Source organism: Urocitellus parryii, chromosome 1, assembly GCF_045843805.1.
Source record: "Urocitellus parryii isolate mUroPar1 chromosome 1, mUroPar1.hap1, whole genome shotgun sequence".
Lineage (NCBI taxonomy): Eukaryota > Metazoa > Chordata > Mammalia > Rodentia > Sciuridae > Urocitellus > Urocitellus parryii.
Window position 1 is genome coordinate 102238485 of NC_135531.1, and position 12737 is coordinate 102251221.

The following is a 12737-nucleotide window of genomic DNA, read 5'->3' on the forward strand; positions in this document are numbered from 1 at the left end:
TTAAATGAGATAGAGCACATAGCAGGCATAGCACAGTTCTAGCACATAGTAAATACTCAATATGGTTGTTTTCCTGATGATATTCCATTCCTACAGCCACTGTTCTGTCCCTGGATTACTACCTTATCTATGGTTCTGGGTTCTCTCTGTCCCTTCAACTTACTGACCCAGGAATTCCTGCTTCAGGCTCTACTTCAATTTAACTCCCTCATGTTTTCTATCCCTTTAAGGAACCATCCTGCTCCCTCCTGACCCCAATCTATTGGAAAAGAAATCTCCAGTACTCTCCAACTCTTGTCTTATTTCACTTTTATGTTTTTCTGCCCTCCCCAGGATGAACCTGTCTCCATGACAGATCTTCTTACAAAGCTCAAGTTTATGCCCCCACCTCTGCAGGAATATAAGAAGGACTAAACAAGCTACCCGCAGCCTGAAATGGACTCATTTTATCTTCACAGACTCATTCCTCATCTCCAAAAGACCTTTCATGGCTTGGTGTCCAACATGAAAATTTCCTCTCCCTATAAATAGCTGCCAAAACCCAAAGCAACACTACTCCTAATCCCTTGACCTCACTCATATTTTCTCATCCTTTTAAATTTAGAGAACTTCATCTCCACCCAAACTTCATGTGCCTTATCTTTGAATACATCTGGAGGATCATTAACTCAGCCTCACCCCTGAGAAATTAAATCTGTCACTTTGCCCTTTAGCCACAACCTGTGTAAATAATCCTTCATGCTTTCCACACCTACTAGGTTTACGTTTTGCCTATTGACCTCTAAACACAAAAAGGTTTATAATTTGCATAGTCCATCAGAATCTTTCAGAATACTTGACTCTCTTGCAAAGCTTGCTACCTCCTAACACAGTCTTTATGGTCCCCTCAAATCTCTGACATACTCATTTCCTAGGCATAAAATCACTGTTCTTCAATTATCATTTAGTGTCATAATGAACTTTGGGGAAAATACAGAGCATGGTACTAAGAGTGCTAAATTTGTCTAGTGGCCATCAGTTTTATATCCACTGTTAACTGTCTGATATATTCCCATCAATGACTGTGCCATGCCTTCTCCCTATTTCTCAAGCTACCAAGCCATCTCAATTTTTTCCACTGCAGAAAGAAACCCCAGCACTCAATTACCCAAGTCTGCCCTATAATGGGTCCCCCTTGTCCCTCTTTCTCTACCTATTAAAATATCAGTAACCACATTCATCTGTGCACTTGTCTTCTCTCTGTGTCAATGGGAACAGTGCTTCATCTGTGCTCTTAATATTGTTCCCTATCCCTCAACAGCCTCTAGTTAGCCACCCTCCCTTATGTATTTTACATTTCTTTTTTTTTTGCCTTTGATTTTAAGACATACTCAATCTACCCAGACCTTGTTGAAGTCTCTGCTTCTTTTCCATTCCTCTTTTTTTGACAACCAATATACCAATCTTCTAAAAACATAACTTACAACCTTATGTTCACACATACTCCTGATCACCTCTCAATCCATTCCTACATCTCTTTGCTAAGAATACATTTTCAGAGTGCATAAATACACTTCAACTTAAAACATAATAGTTTTTTCTCATTATTCATTATCTTCATACTTTCATAGTAAACAATAAAACTGACAATTACCTTTCCTTATTAGAACGTTCGATTCACTTTTTTTTCCATGGCTGAACTTCATAGTCTCCACTAATTGGTGTCATGATCTTGGGAAGATGACTTAAATCCTCTGAGCCTTAACTTACTCACTGGTAAAATTAGGGTAATAAAAATTCTTTCTTCAAAGAGTTCATGTTCCATACCATCAGCTACCTATATGCAGATCTAATTATGAGCTTGACACCCTGCTACATACACGTTCATCACACATTCACATCCCTAACAGATTGTTATATATTAAGCCATGCACTGGATAGCAATGTATTAGTCAACAACACATCACATATATGACTGTGGTCCCATAAGATTACATTGGAGCTGAAAATTCCTCATCACCTAGAAATGGTATGTCCATAATAATGTCAGAGTGAAAGCATTAGGAACATTTGTGGTGAGCTGTTATAATAAATAGCTCTACTGCAGCACCACTCCTTATAAAGTGTAGGACATACAATTATATGCAGCACATAATACTCATTAACAATAATAAGTGGTAATGGTACTGGTGTATGTATTTACTATCCTATACACTTTTATCATTATTTTACCATATGATCCTACTTATATAAAAAAGATAACTGTAAAATAATATGCTTTGGGATGCCTGCTGCAGTCTCAAGGATCTCTTGCTTACTGTGGCTCTTAATTGCATCATTTTCTCTTGTGCTTGATTAATTTTATGTTTTGTTCAGAAGGCCCTGGGAGCAATAGTATGTGTACTGTAAATAGCCTAAGTGTGTAGTGGGCTGTGTCATGTAAGTTTATGTAATTTCACTCTATAATGTTTACACATTAACTAAATTGCCTAACTACCCATGTTTCTTAACACATCTCCCATTGTTAAGTAATACATGATTCTGTGTATGTGTGAGCATGCGTGTGTGTGTGTGTGTGTGTGTGTGTGTGTCTATGAAGATTTACTTAACACACAAAAACACCCTGGGTGATAAATATCTGTTTTAGAGGTAAGGAAATTAAACTATCTAGAGGTAACCTACACATTCAAAGGCATACAATCATATTTTTCAGAGGAAGGTTGCAAATGAGATCCACTAGACTCAATGCTTATGTTCTTAACCACAAGATTATATTGCTTCCATAAGATAAAAGAGTTCAAACTTGAGCAGGTCCTTCTGTGTCATTTATTATTTACATAATATGTTTTGTTAATGCTGTGTTTCAGAATGTACTAAATAAACCTGCTAAGCAATGGACTGATAGAACAGTCTATTGCCTTCCCCCAGGTTTTCATACACATGTCCCTGAGCTCAAAAGATAAAGAGAAGTTCTTTGGGCAATTGTGCCTGGCCAATGCAAGCAATTCATAGAATTGACTCTGGGCTGCTCATTGATAAAATCAATAATCATGATACCATAATCAAATGCACTGTGCTATAGGACAGACTTTCACATAATAGGTTCCAATTACATAACTGTGTTGTGGCTAACAACAGACCTCACTGGACAGACTATGAAACTTAGACTGTGGTGTGATCTCTGGGCTGTTTGCCAGCTACTTCCAGATCTCCCCCTTCTGGCCTTCAGGAGACAAGTAACTTCTGTGGTTGAGAAAGGCCAGTCAGTGACAGAGGGGAAATGGTAGTGGTGTTGCTTCTGAGCTGGGATGCATATCTCACTGATGAGAAGGCATGTTCTCAGGATTATGTCTTTGCTTCACCTTATAGCAATATTCCAAGCAGTCCTCAGTCCACTTGGCAGCCAAAGGGAAGACAACACAGCATATCAGCTCCCTACCATATGTGGGAACCCATTTATATTGTTATAAGTCATGAAATCTCAGGGCTGTGTTACCACAGTCCAAGCAAGCTTTTCTGACGGATATGGTCTCATGGCTTATAAATGACTTATCCAAGACCACACTGCTAGAAGATGTCAAAAGTAATATGGCAATGCCCCTCTTCCAGCCTCATAAATGCTAAAGCCCCTGTTCCTTTCATCAGGTCCCATTTTCTTTATATATGCATTGCTTCAAAAGGTTTTTTAAAAATATATTTCCCAGGAGCCAAAATATAAACACAGGTATAGCCTGAGTAGTCTGGGCTTGATATTTTCCATTAGTAAAATAAAGAAAGCTTGAATTTTTCACTTATTTCATAATAAGTGAAATAGTTAAACACTTCTATGTGAACTTTAGAATTCTAAGTAACAGTCAGAAGTATACCTCTCACCTTAAATAACCAACTTATTGGTCAAATAGGAAGTAACAATTAAGTGACAAGGACTGCAACATCGCCTGGGTGTGACCTGCTTTGAGATCCTTTCAGTGCCAACACTGAGTCTGGATGACCTCACAGGGAAGGTGGAGAATCCAAGGGTGGCCATATAAACACGATCCCTTTCCTAGGGCATGGCAGTGGTGTGATTGTCTCTGGGCAGCCTCTGTGACATAGCCACTGGCACCATGAAGATCACTGGGGGTCTCCTTCTGCTCTGCACAGTGACCTATTTCTGCAGCAGCTCAGGTGAGTTAAGGGGGAATAGTGTTCCACACAGCCATTAGCAGATTTCCCAAATAATCCCTCCTGGGATGTGAGTGTCTGAGAGAAATGTGTAGTTGGGTAGATTTAAAGTGTGCTGGTTTGTAAGAAAAAAAAAAAAAATCTCTGGCTTAAGCGAGACTCTTGTGTTTCAACTGGAGCTTGAGGGAGTTGGATCTAATGTTTTCCTTTTCAAAGATTCTTATTTGCATCCATGGATTTAAAAAAAAAACTAATTTTTCCTAAGTCTTCCATTTTATAAGGACAACGGAAGTTGTCTGTGTTATTAGATACTATTATTAGTGCAGAGATGCAAGAAAACTCAAGTATCTTCCCAAGTCAATACAGGGGCATCAAAATAAAATACATATCCAGAGATCAAGAATAAAAAATTAGACTTTTATAAGGTAAAAATGTGCCTGATTAAAATAAGGCATTCCATCACATTCCTTTATGGCTATTGGGAGAGAGAGGATAGCAAAGACGGAGCCTTGTCACAAGCAGCACTGCAATACTTCTTACTGTTATTGACATTGAATCACAATAAAAAGCACTACAAGCTCCAGAAGACAGCCCTTCATTAATAAAGAAAGGATATTTAGATAATTCTCTTGCCTAACCCCTTGGCCATTTGACTTCCTCAGCAAAGAACTGAGATTTTACATATAGTTGAGGAGTGTGCTGAGACTCACTGCCAAAGGAATGAGAACAAAACTTAACACTAGTTAATGAGATTTCAAGGCTTTGTTCTGTTCTTAACATTTCCATCTGTATCTGTCTTTCAGAAGTTGCCAGTCAACCTTTAAAAACAGTGAGTATGTTAAATAATACTTTGATTTCTACTTCTGTTGACTGTCAGTCAATGAATACTTGTGAAATATAGATGCATGATTAATTCAACATGTTTAGGGGAGCGTAAATGGGGAGGCAAACACGGACAACAACACAGTGCTCACATAAGGTAGTTGAAGAAATATGACATAAATATATACGACCATAGCTGAAAATTTTTATTAACTCCAGAATTAAAGAAAAGAGTTGACTTCCAGCCAAGAGACTGGTAACATTTTCATGGAAGGAAAAACATGTGAGAGGCAGAACAGAAGCACCTCAATTAATTGTCCAGGCTCTGGATTTCAATCCAATCTTACCACTTACCAGCATTGACATTATACAAGTAATATCTCTTTCTAAGTTTTCCTTTCCCTATCCGGAAATAGAAGAAACAGCAGAATTTTCCCTATTCAATTGTTCTAAATATTAAACAAAGAATATTCATGTAAAATTTTAAGTGCCTGGCACAGAAATGCTCATCAGTTGCTAACTGAGTATAGTATTAAAAACAGAAATGGTGCTAGTAGAATAGAATTCATCAAATTGGTGATATTATTACTTATAAAAGTAACCTCAGCAACACCAGAAGATCTAAGCTGAAACTTCTAGTTCTTGTAGCCAGGGTCACACTGCTTGAGGTCTGAGTAAAGAGCAGTGCATTCTGTTCTGTCTAACCAGGAGGTGGATTGCAGCATTTACAAGAAGTACCCAGTGGTGGCCATCCCCTGCCCCATCACAAACATGCCAGTTTGTGGTTCTGACTACATCACATATGGAAATAAATGTCACTTGTGTATCGAGACCTTGTAAGTATCACATGGGAAGAAAAAGTTCTGGGACCAGGGTTCTCAACTACAATCCGTTCTCTTTCCAGGAGCCTGCTTAGCTCTCCATGAACTATACTAATCTCCACCCAGAGTAACTGATAGGGTCAGAAAACTGGCTGTTGCTCAGTCAGACCAGGGTTGGGCCTGCTTTCTGTCAACTGGGACTGCTCCCATCCAATTACTGAATCTCCGATTCCTATCTGTCAGTTGTGGGAACCTAATGAAACCATGAGTTCTCAGACTGCTGTCCTTGAACCCAGAGATCCTACAAAGGCAAGTCAGAAATCACCACAAGCATTAAGTGGGCAATTTGGGGTGGTCTTTTTTCCCCAAGTTCAGTTTTAAGTAGTGGGGTGCCACTACTTGAAGACAGTGTCTAGAACTCCACAAGAAACAGTAATAGAAAACCACTTTCCCACATGGCTTCCAGGATGCACATAACAACTCTAATGCAGCTTGTTTCTTAGACTACTGTGGTTTGGGTTGCTTTATCCTCCCTTTCCTAGAGGCTCTAAGTATCTGTATTCTTACTGGGGGGTAGGGAACCAAAATGATTGTTTCTCTTTTATCTAAAATATGGGATGCCAGCTGTCAGTACTTAGACCAGAATCCCGAGGATATGTTTTGTTTAGGTATTTTGTTTGGCAAGCCCAATGTTTTTGAAGAAATGTAACTAGGCAGATGTCACTTTTTTGATGCAAGACATGCAAATTAGCACTTCCTGTCTTATGCTAAGTCCACTTGGTATCATTTTTAACTCTTCTTTAAGCTACTAGATTTTGGCGACTTGTTTTAGATCTTAAGTTTTTCATCTCTGTAATTATCTCAGCAAGTTAGAATATCAAGTTGGGACTGATTCCAGAAGAACATATCTACAGATTTATTTCTATTTAGGAAGTTTTCTTTCACAAAAGGAAAGATTTTCTAACATAGACACACTGGGCCCTTGGCCAGGTAATGAGCTGCATTCAAGGGACACTCAAAGGACAGAGCGGAAGTCCTCCCTAATACAGATCCAGTTCCATCAAAGGCCTTGCTAACCAGAGAAAGCTGAAGGACCAGCCCCTCAACTTCCACTGTCACAGTCCTCCTCTTTGCTGTGTCAAGACATGGTGATCAGCCAGGCTCTGTGATCTGCACAGACAGCAGACAGAATGGAATTATCCCTTGTCTTGGGGAATTTTGCTCCTGTCTTTGGCAGAAATGGCCTGTGGCAAGAACATGACTTCAGTTGGAACTCAGTTTTCTCATTTGTGAAATAAGGTTCTATCTCATAATAGCTATGGTTGTATTTTAGTCTGCTTTTTTGCTGTTGTGACAAAAGACCTGGCAAGAACAATTTTAGAGGAGGAAGCTTATTTGGAGCCTCACGGTTTCAGAGGTCTCAGTTCATAGATGGCCAATTCTACTCCTTGGGGCCTGAGATGAGATAGAACACCATGGTGGAAATGTGTGATGAAGGAATGCAGACCAGGGCATGATGATCACGGAGCAGAGAGACTTCACTCACCAGATACAAAATGTATACCCCAAAGGCACACCTGGCAATGCCCACCTCCTCCAGCCACACCCTGTCTGCCTGCATTTACCATTCAGTTAATCCTTATCAGGGAATTAATTCTCCAATTGGGTTAAGGCTCTCATAATCCAATCATTTCACCTCTAGACAAGTTTGTGTTGTCTCACATGTGAGCTTTTGGGGGACACCTCACATCTATATCATTTCAGGTAGTTTTTATCTCTTCTATAAGATGTTATAAGATTTCCTCTTGTATTAATGAATCTTATTAATCATGTCTTCCCACAGGAAAACTAATGGAAAAGTCCAATTTCTTCGAGAAGGACACTGCTGACTTCTGTATAGACATGGACAGAGAGCAGTGATGTCCTCATGGTTCAGTGTCCCTGGGCTCTCACTGACTTCCTTCAGTCTGTGCTGATGTTCTGGGTCAGGTGGAGCCAGATTCGGAGCCACCTTAACTGAAAAGAGAAAGTTGTGCTCTTCCTTATGAACTCATGTCTTATGGACAGACTGGCTTCTTTTTACACCTCAATAAAGGAGCCTCCACAGAAAGTTTATCTTGGCTTCTGTTCATCTGTGTTTCTAAGATCAGATTTATTATCTCCTGAATATGATACTTGTTATTCAGAAGAAAATTTTGTAAAAAAAAAAAAAAAAAAAAAAAAGAAAATCCCAAATGGTTTCCAAGAAACATATGTGTGTGTGTGTGTATACACACACACACACACACACACACAGTACTTACACACACATAGACACAAATGCCAGTGAACACTTCACCCTCTCCTGAACTCTATTTATTGAGAACTAGTCTCTGGAACATATTGGTTCTTTATATTGGCCTCTTTTCCAGCGTTCCCTCAAAGGGAATATTTTCATTCCAAGAAGTTATTCCTAGAAAGAAGGTTTTCCTGCCCATTTTTTTTTCTAGATGCCCACCATGATTTCTCATGGCCCAGCTCTACTAGAACACATATGGGAAAGCTCCTACTCTGAGGAAGCATGTTCATCCTGAGTACTGACTGCTGGGATGCTGTACTCTTTAGAGTAGAAAACCATATTGAAGAGGCCATCAACCCCCAGAGCCAGTGAGACCATCACACAAAGTTTACCATTCTGTCCAATTTGTACACTTTCACATATTTGAAAATATGCTTGCCTCACCACGCAACTAAATCATCCAGGGTCCCTCCAGGTGAATTTGGGTTGGCACGAAATAATCACAAAAGACAGAGAAAATACCTTTTTCTCAGGGTCCAGTGATGGCTGTCAACCTTAGGAGTCCATTGGAAAGAGTGAGCCACCTGAATTCTTTATTATAGAGGGGGACACAGAAGGAAGTTCCATGGAGTGTTCTTTCCAAATAAGGCAAAGGGTCAGGTTTCAGGGGGTTGAGTCTAACTCTAGCTTTGTGACAGGCTTGTGGGCAGTAGATTGATTGACATCTTGGCAAGTCACGCCCATCTCAGGTGCCATATGGGAACACAGGCAGAGAGGAAAGTGTACAGGTTTGTTGCAAGGCCCAAAGAACACACAACACCAGGCCAGTTCTCCCATAAGCTCAAATGCCCATAGTTCACATACAGCCCATGGCTGGCCTGCAACGTTTGCTCTTCGTGAAAATTTATCTTTTCCATGATAAAATTCTCACTTAATTCAATTCTTCTCAAGAGGTTATATATGTCAATCATAAATCAGCCCTTCATCTGAATCTATTAGAATCAGGCATTGTACAGTTTTTAAACATATTTAAGACTATTTTTTTTTAGTTATTGATGAACACAATACCTTTATTTTATTTATTTTTTTTGTGTGTATTGCTGAGGATGGAACCCAGTGCCTTACATATTCGAGGCAAGTGCGTTACCACTGAACTACAAGCCCAGCCTCAGGCATTGTACTTTTTAAAGTTTGTTGGTATGTTACCCCCAAATTGACTAATCACCCAATTTTTGTCTGATGAATGCAGAGAAATCAAAACTATTGCCTCCCTACCAATCCTTTCCTTCTATTAATGCAGCCTAACATACGAAGGACTATAATTCTAATATAGAAACACTATTAAACATAAATATAATGTGTTTACAAGTGCTAGGCTTGCTGCATAAGAATAATGAGAAACTTGTTAAAATAAAGATGCCTGGACTCCACCCCATTTATTATAATTTAGCAAAGTGGAGAAGCCTAAACAATCTTAATGTTTAGTTGGTGTACACTGGGCATTAGAAAACTCAGAGATAGTTATCTAACCCCCTCAATATAGCAGGGTCCCCATGAAAAGAAAAATCATGAGATTACTAGGAAAGTGAAACCTGATCTGGAGAAGCAAAATCCAAGGTGGCAGTAAGAACTGGAGCTGGCTTTCACTTCTCCTAATTGGACCATAATAACACCCCCACACAGTAGCCACTGTGAGGTTGCATTCATTTAAATATGATCTTTGGTAGAAGAGTTTAAACAGAACATCTGCTCAACACCATGGCTACTCTAAAGAACTAACCTTTTCACAAGAATGACACTTCTTGTCTGAGTCTCCTCACTTTGGCATTTGGCTTTCCTCTGGTGAGAAAGTCTCTCCTCATCTCTGAGCATTCCCTACCTGGAAATTTAGAAGCATACTTTGGAGGAAAAAAAGGTGAGTGCTAAATCACCCAACCAAATTTTGTAATAAGAAACAAACAAAAAAAATAGTTCTTCACATTTACTATATATATTTTTTAAAATTCAATCTAGCTTTATTTTATCCTCCTCATCATTGTCTATATAAAGTATTTTAAAAGAGCAACTTTGGGTCTTTCTTTTTCATTCAGTTTTCTTTTTTTCTAGATCTTCTTGGTAGTTCCTAGCATGAGTTTGACTCCATTTATTATCTATCGAGTTTTAAAAGTTATTTTGAAATTACTGCATCCATTTAAGTTTTTAAATTTTCTTTTCAAACATAACTTTATCATTTACAAAATAATTCCATGAGGATTTTCTAATACCTTATTTTAGTTAATGAATCAGGATTTATGATAGGAACAACCAAAAATAGAAGTGATTCAAATTAGTCCCACTGACATGTGATATTGATGACCAAAGACCACCAGCAGCTGTTTAAAATCAATGGCGTTTACACATAATTCTTAGTATGGCACATATGTGTTCAATTCCTTTTCCTCCATTTTCCCAGGAAAAGTCAAAGTTAATCTTCACCACATGGAAAGCTGCTAACTTAGACAAACACAAGTGTAAAGTAGATTTCTGTTAAATTTTTACCTTTCCAACTTCAGGCCTATATGGAAAAAATGATTTAGTTTAGTTTTGCTCATGTGTTTGTGAGACCATCAGCTTTTGCACCTCAATAGCTTTATTTTATCCTTATCATCATTGTCTTCATTTTAAGGTTCCACCAATTGGCTCAGAAAGCACAGGAAACCTGGTACAGAAAACAAGTATGATTCCCCCAGCCTGAACATTTCCCAGGGTGTGTGTGACTTTGGGCAGGTCATGTCATATCTTCAAGAATCTCCTTCTTAAAAATTAAGAGAATAATAATTCCTTATCTGAATTTGCCATTTAATGGTCATGAAGATTTGTGCTTTGTTTTTTTTTTAAAGTAATTTTCTAATTTGATCCATTTTGGGTTAATTTTTGCATATGGTTTCTTTCATTGTTGTCCAGTAGTCCTAGCACCAAGTTTTGAAAAACCTGTTCTCTAAAGAATTATAATGGCACTCTTGTTAAAAATCAGTGCACCATATATCCAAAATATGCAAAGAACACAAGCTGCTCAATTACATGAAAACAAACAGCTCTATTAAAACATGAGCAAATGACCTGAACAGACTTTCTTGAAAGAAGGTGTGCTAAATGGTCAACAGGTATACAGGAAAAAAAATTCAACATCTTTAATAATCAGGGAAATGTAATTTAAAGCCACAATGAGATATCACTACACATCTGTTAAATTGGCTGGATAAAAAAGAATGAAGCAGGCTGGTGATATAGCTCAGTAGTTGAACCTTGCCTATCTAGATACATGAGTACATGAGGCCCATAAATGTATACAATTATTACTTTTCAGTTAAAAATAAAATAAGACTTTAAAAACTCAATTCACCATAAATGTAACAGCTTATTTTTGACTCCCATTTCTATTACATTAATCTATATGATATTATCATGCAACACTGTGCTGACTACTATCACTCTGTAGTAAATTTTAAAATTAGGAAGCATGAGTTCTTCAACTTCCTTTTTTTCAAGATTATTTTAGCAGTTCTGCACAATTTATATTTTCACAAGAAATTTTAGGAAGACTTTGTTCATCTTTCCAAGCAAGGTGGATAAGATTTTGGTGGGGGTTGTCCTGAATCTGTAAGTCAATTTGGAGAATACTGCTATCTTAATAATATTAAGTCTTATAATATTAGATTATTTTGCTATAAAGGCATTGGAACAGATAGCAAAATAGTATGAGATCCTGAGATAAGGAGTATATGTGAAGCTCTTGGTTTATTCTTATAATAATAAATTCAGAATAAAAAACTAAAAGTTTAAAAATTGGGTCTTCTTGCTTGTCTTGAAAAGCACGTGTTGGGAGACATGAGATGGGAGGGAAAGGGAGAGAAAAGGGAAATTGCATGGAAATGAAGGGAGACCCTCATTGCTATACAATATTACATATAAGAGGTTGTGAGGGGAATGGGAAAATTAACAAGGAGAAAAATGAATTACAATAGATGGGGTAGAGAGAGAAGATGGGAGGGGAGGGGAGGGGGGATAGTAGGGGATAGGAAAAGTAGCAGAATACAACAATTACTAATTGGGCATTATGTAAAATTGTGGATGTGTAACCGACGTGATTCTGCAATCTGCATTTGGGGTAAAATTGGGAGTTCATAACCCACTTCAATCTAATGTATGAAATATGATATGTCATGAGCTTTGTAATGTTGTGAACAACCAATAAAAAAAATAATAAAAAAAAAAGAAAAGCACGTGTTGGTAATCAGATCAACCTGTTCCAATGAAGGAGACCAGTTTTCAAGAGCAAAATCAAGGTACTAAGTGACTTTAAAATATCAATCCCGTGTGAACTAGGGAAGGATAGGCAACGCAGGCTGTGTTCTTAGGTAAAATTTCAAATAAACCACAGAGTTCTTCCCACTTGCTAATTACCTAACATAACAGCATACTACAGGGACACAGCCACCTCAATGTTTATAGCAGCACAACTCACAATAGCTTAACTGTGGAACCAACCTAGATGCCCTTCAATAGATGAATGGATAAAAAAATGTGGCACATATACACAATGGAATATTAGCAATAAAAGACAATAAAATCATGGCATTTGCAGGTAAATGGATAGAGTTAGAGAAGATAATGCTAAGTGAAGTTGGCCAATC

General features: G+C 38.0%; 1 protein-coding gene across 1 annotated transcript; it reads left to right on the forward strand.

Annotated features, from left to right (window-relative positions):
* Positions 1–4085: 4085 nt before the first annotated feature.
* Spink7 (serine peptidase inhibitor Kazal type 7) lies at positions 4086–7675 on the forward strand. The gene is made up of 3 exons (XM_026384337.1): positions 4086–4146; positions 5651–5801; positions 7630–7675. Exons 1-3 carry the CDS (start codon positions 4086–4088, stop codon positions 7673–7675), a joined length of 258 nt encoding a protein of 85 aa, XP_026240122.1.
* The last annotated feature ends 5062 nt before the right edge of the window (positions 7676–12737 follow it).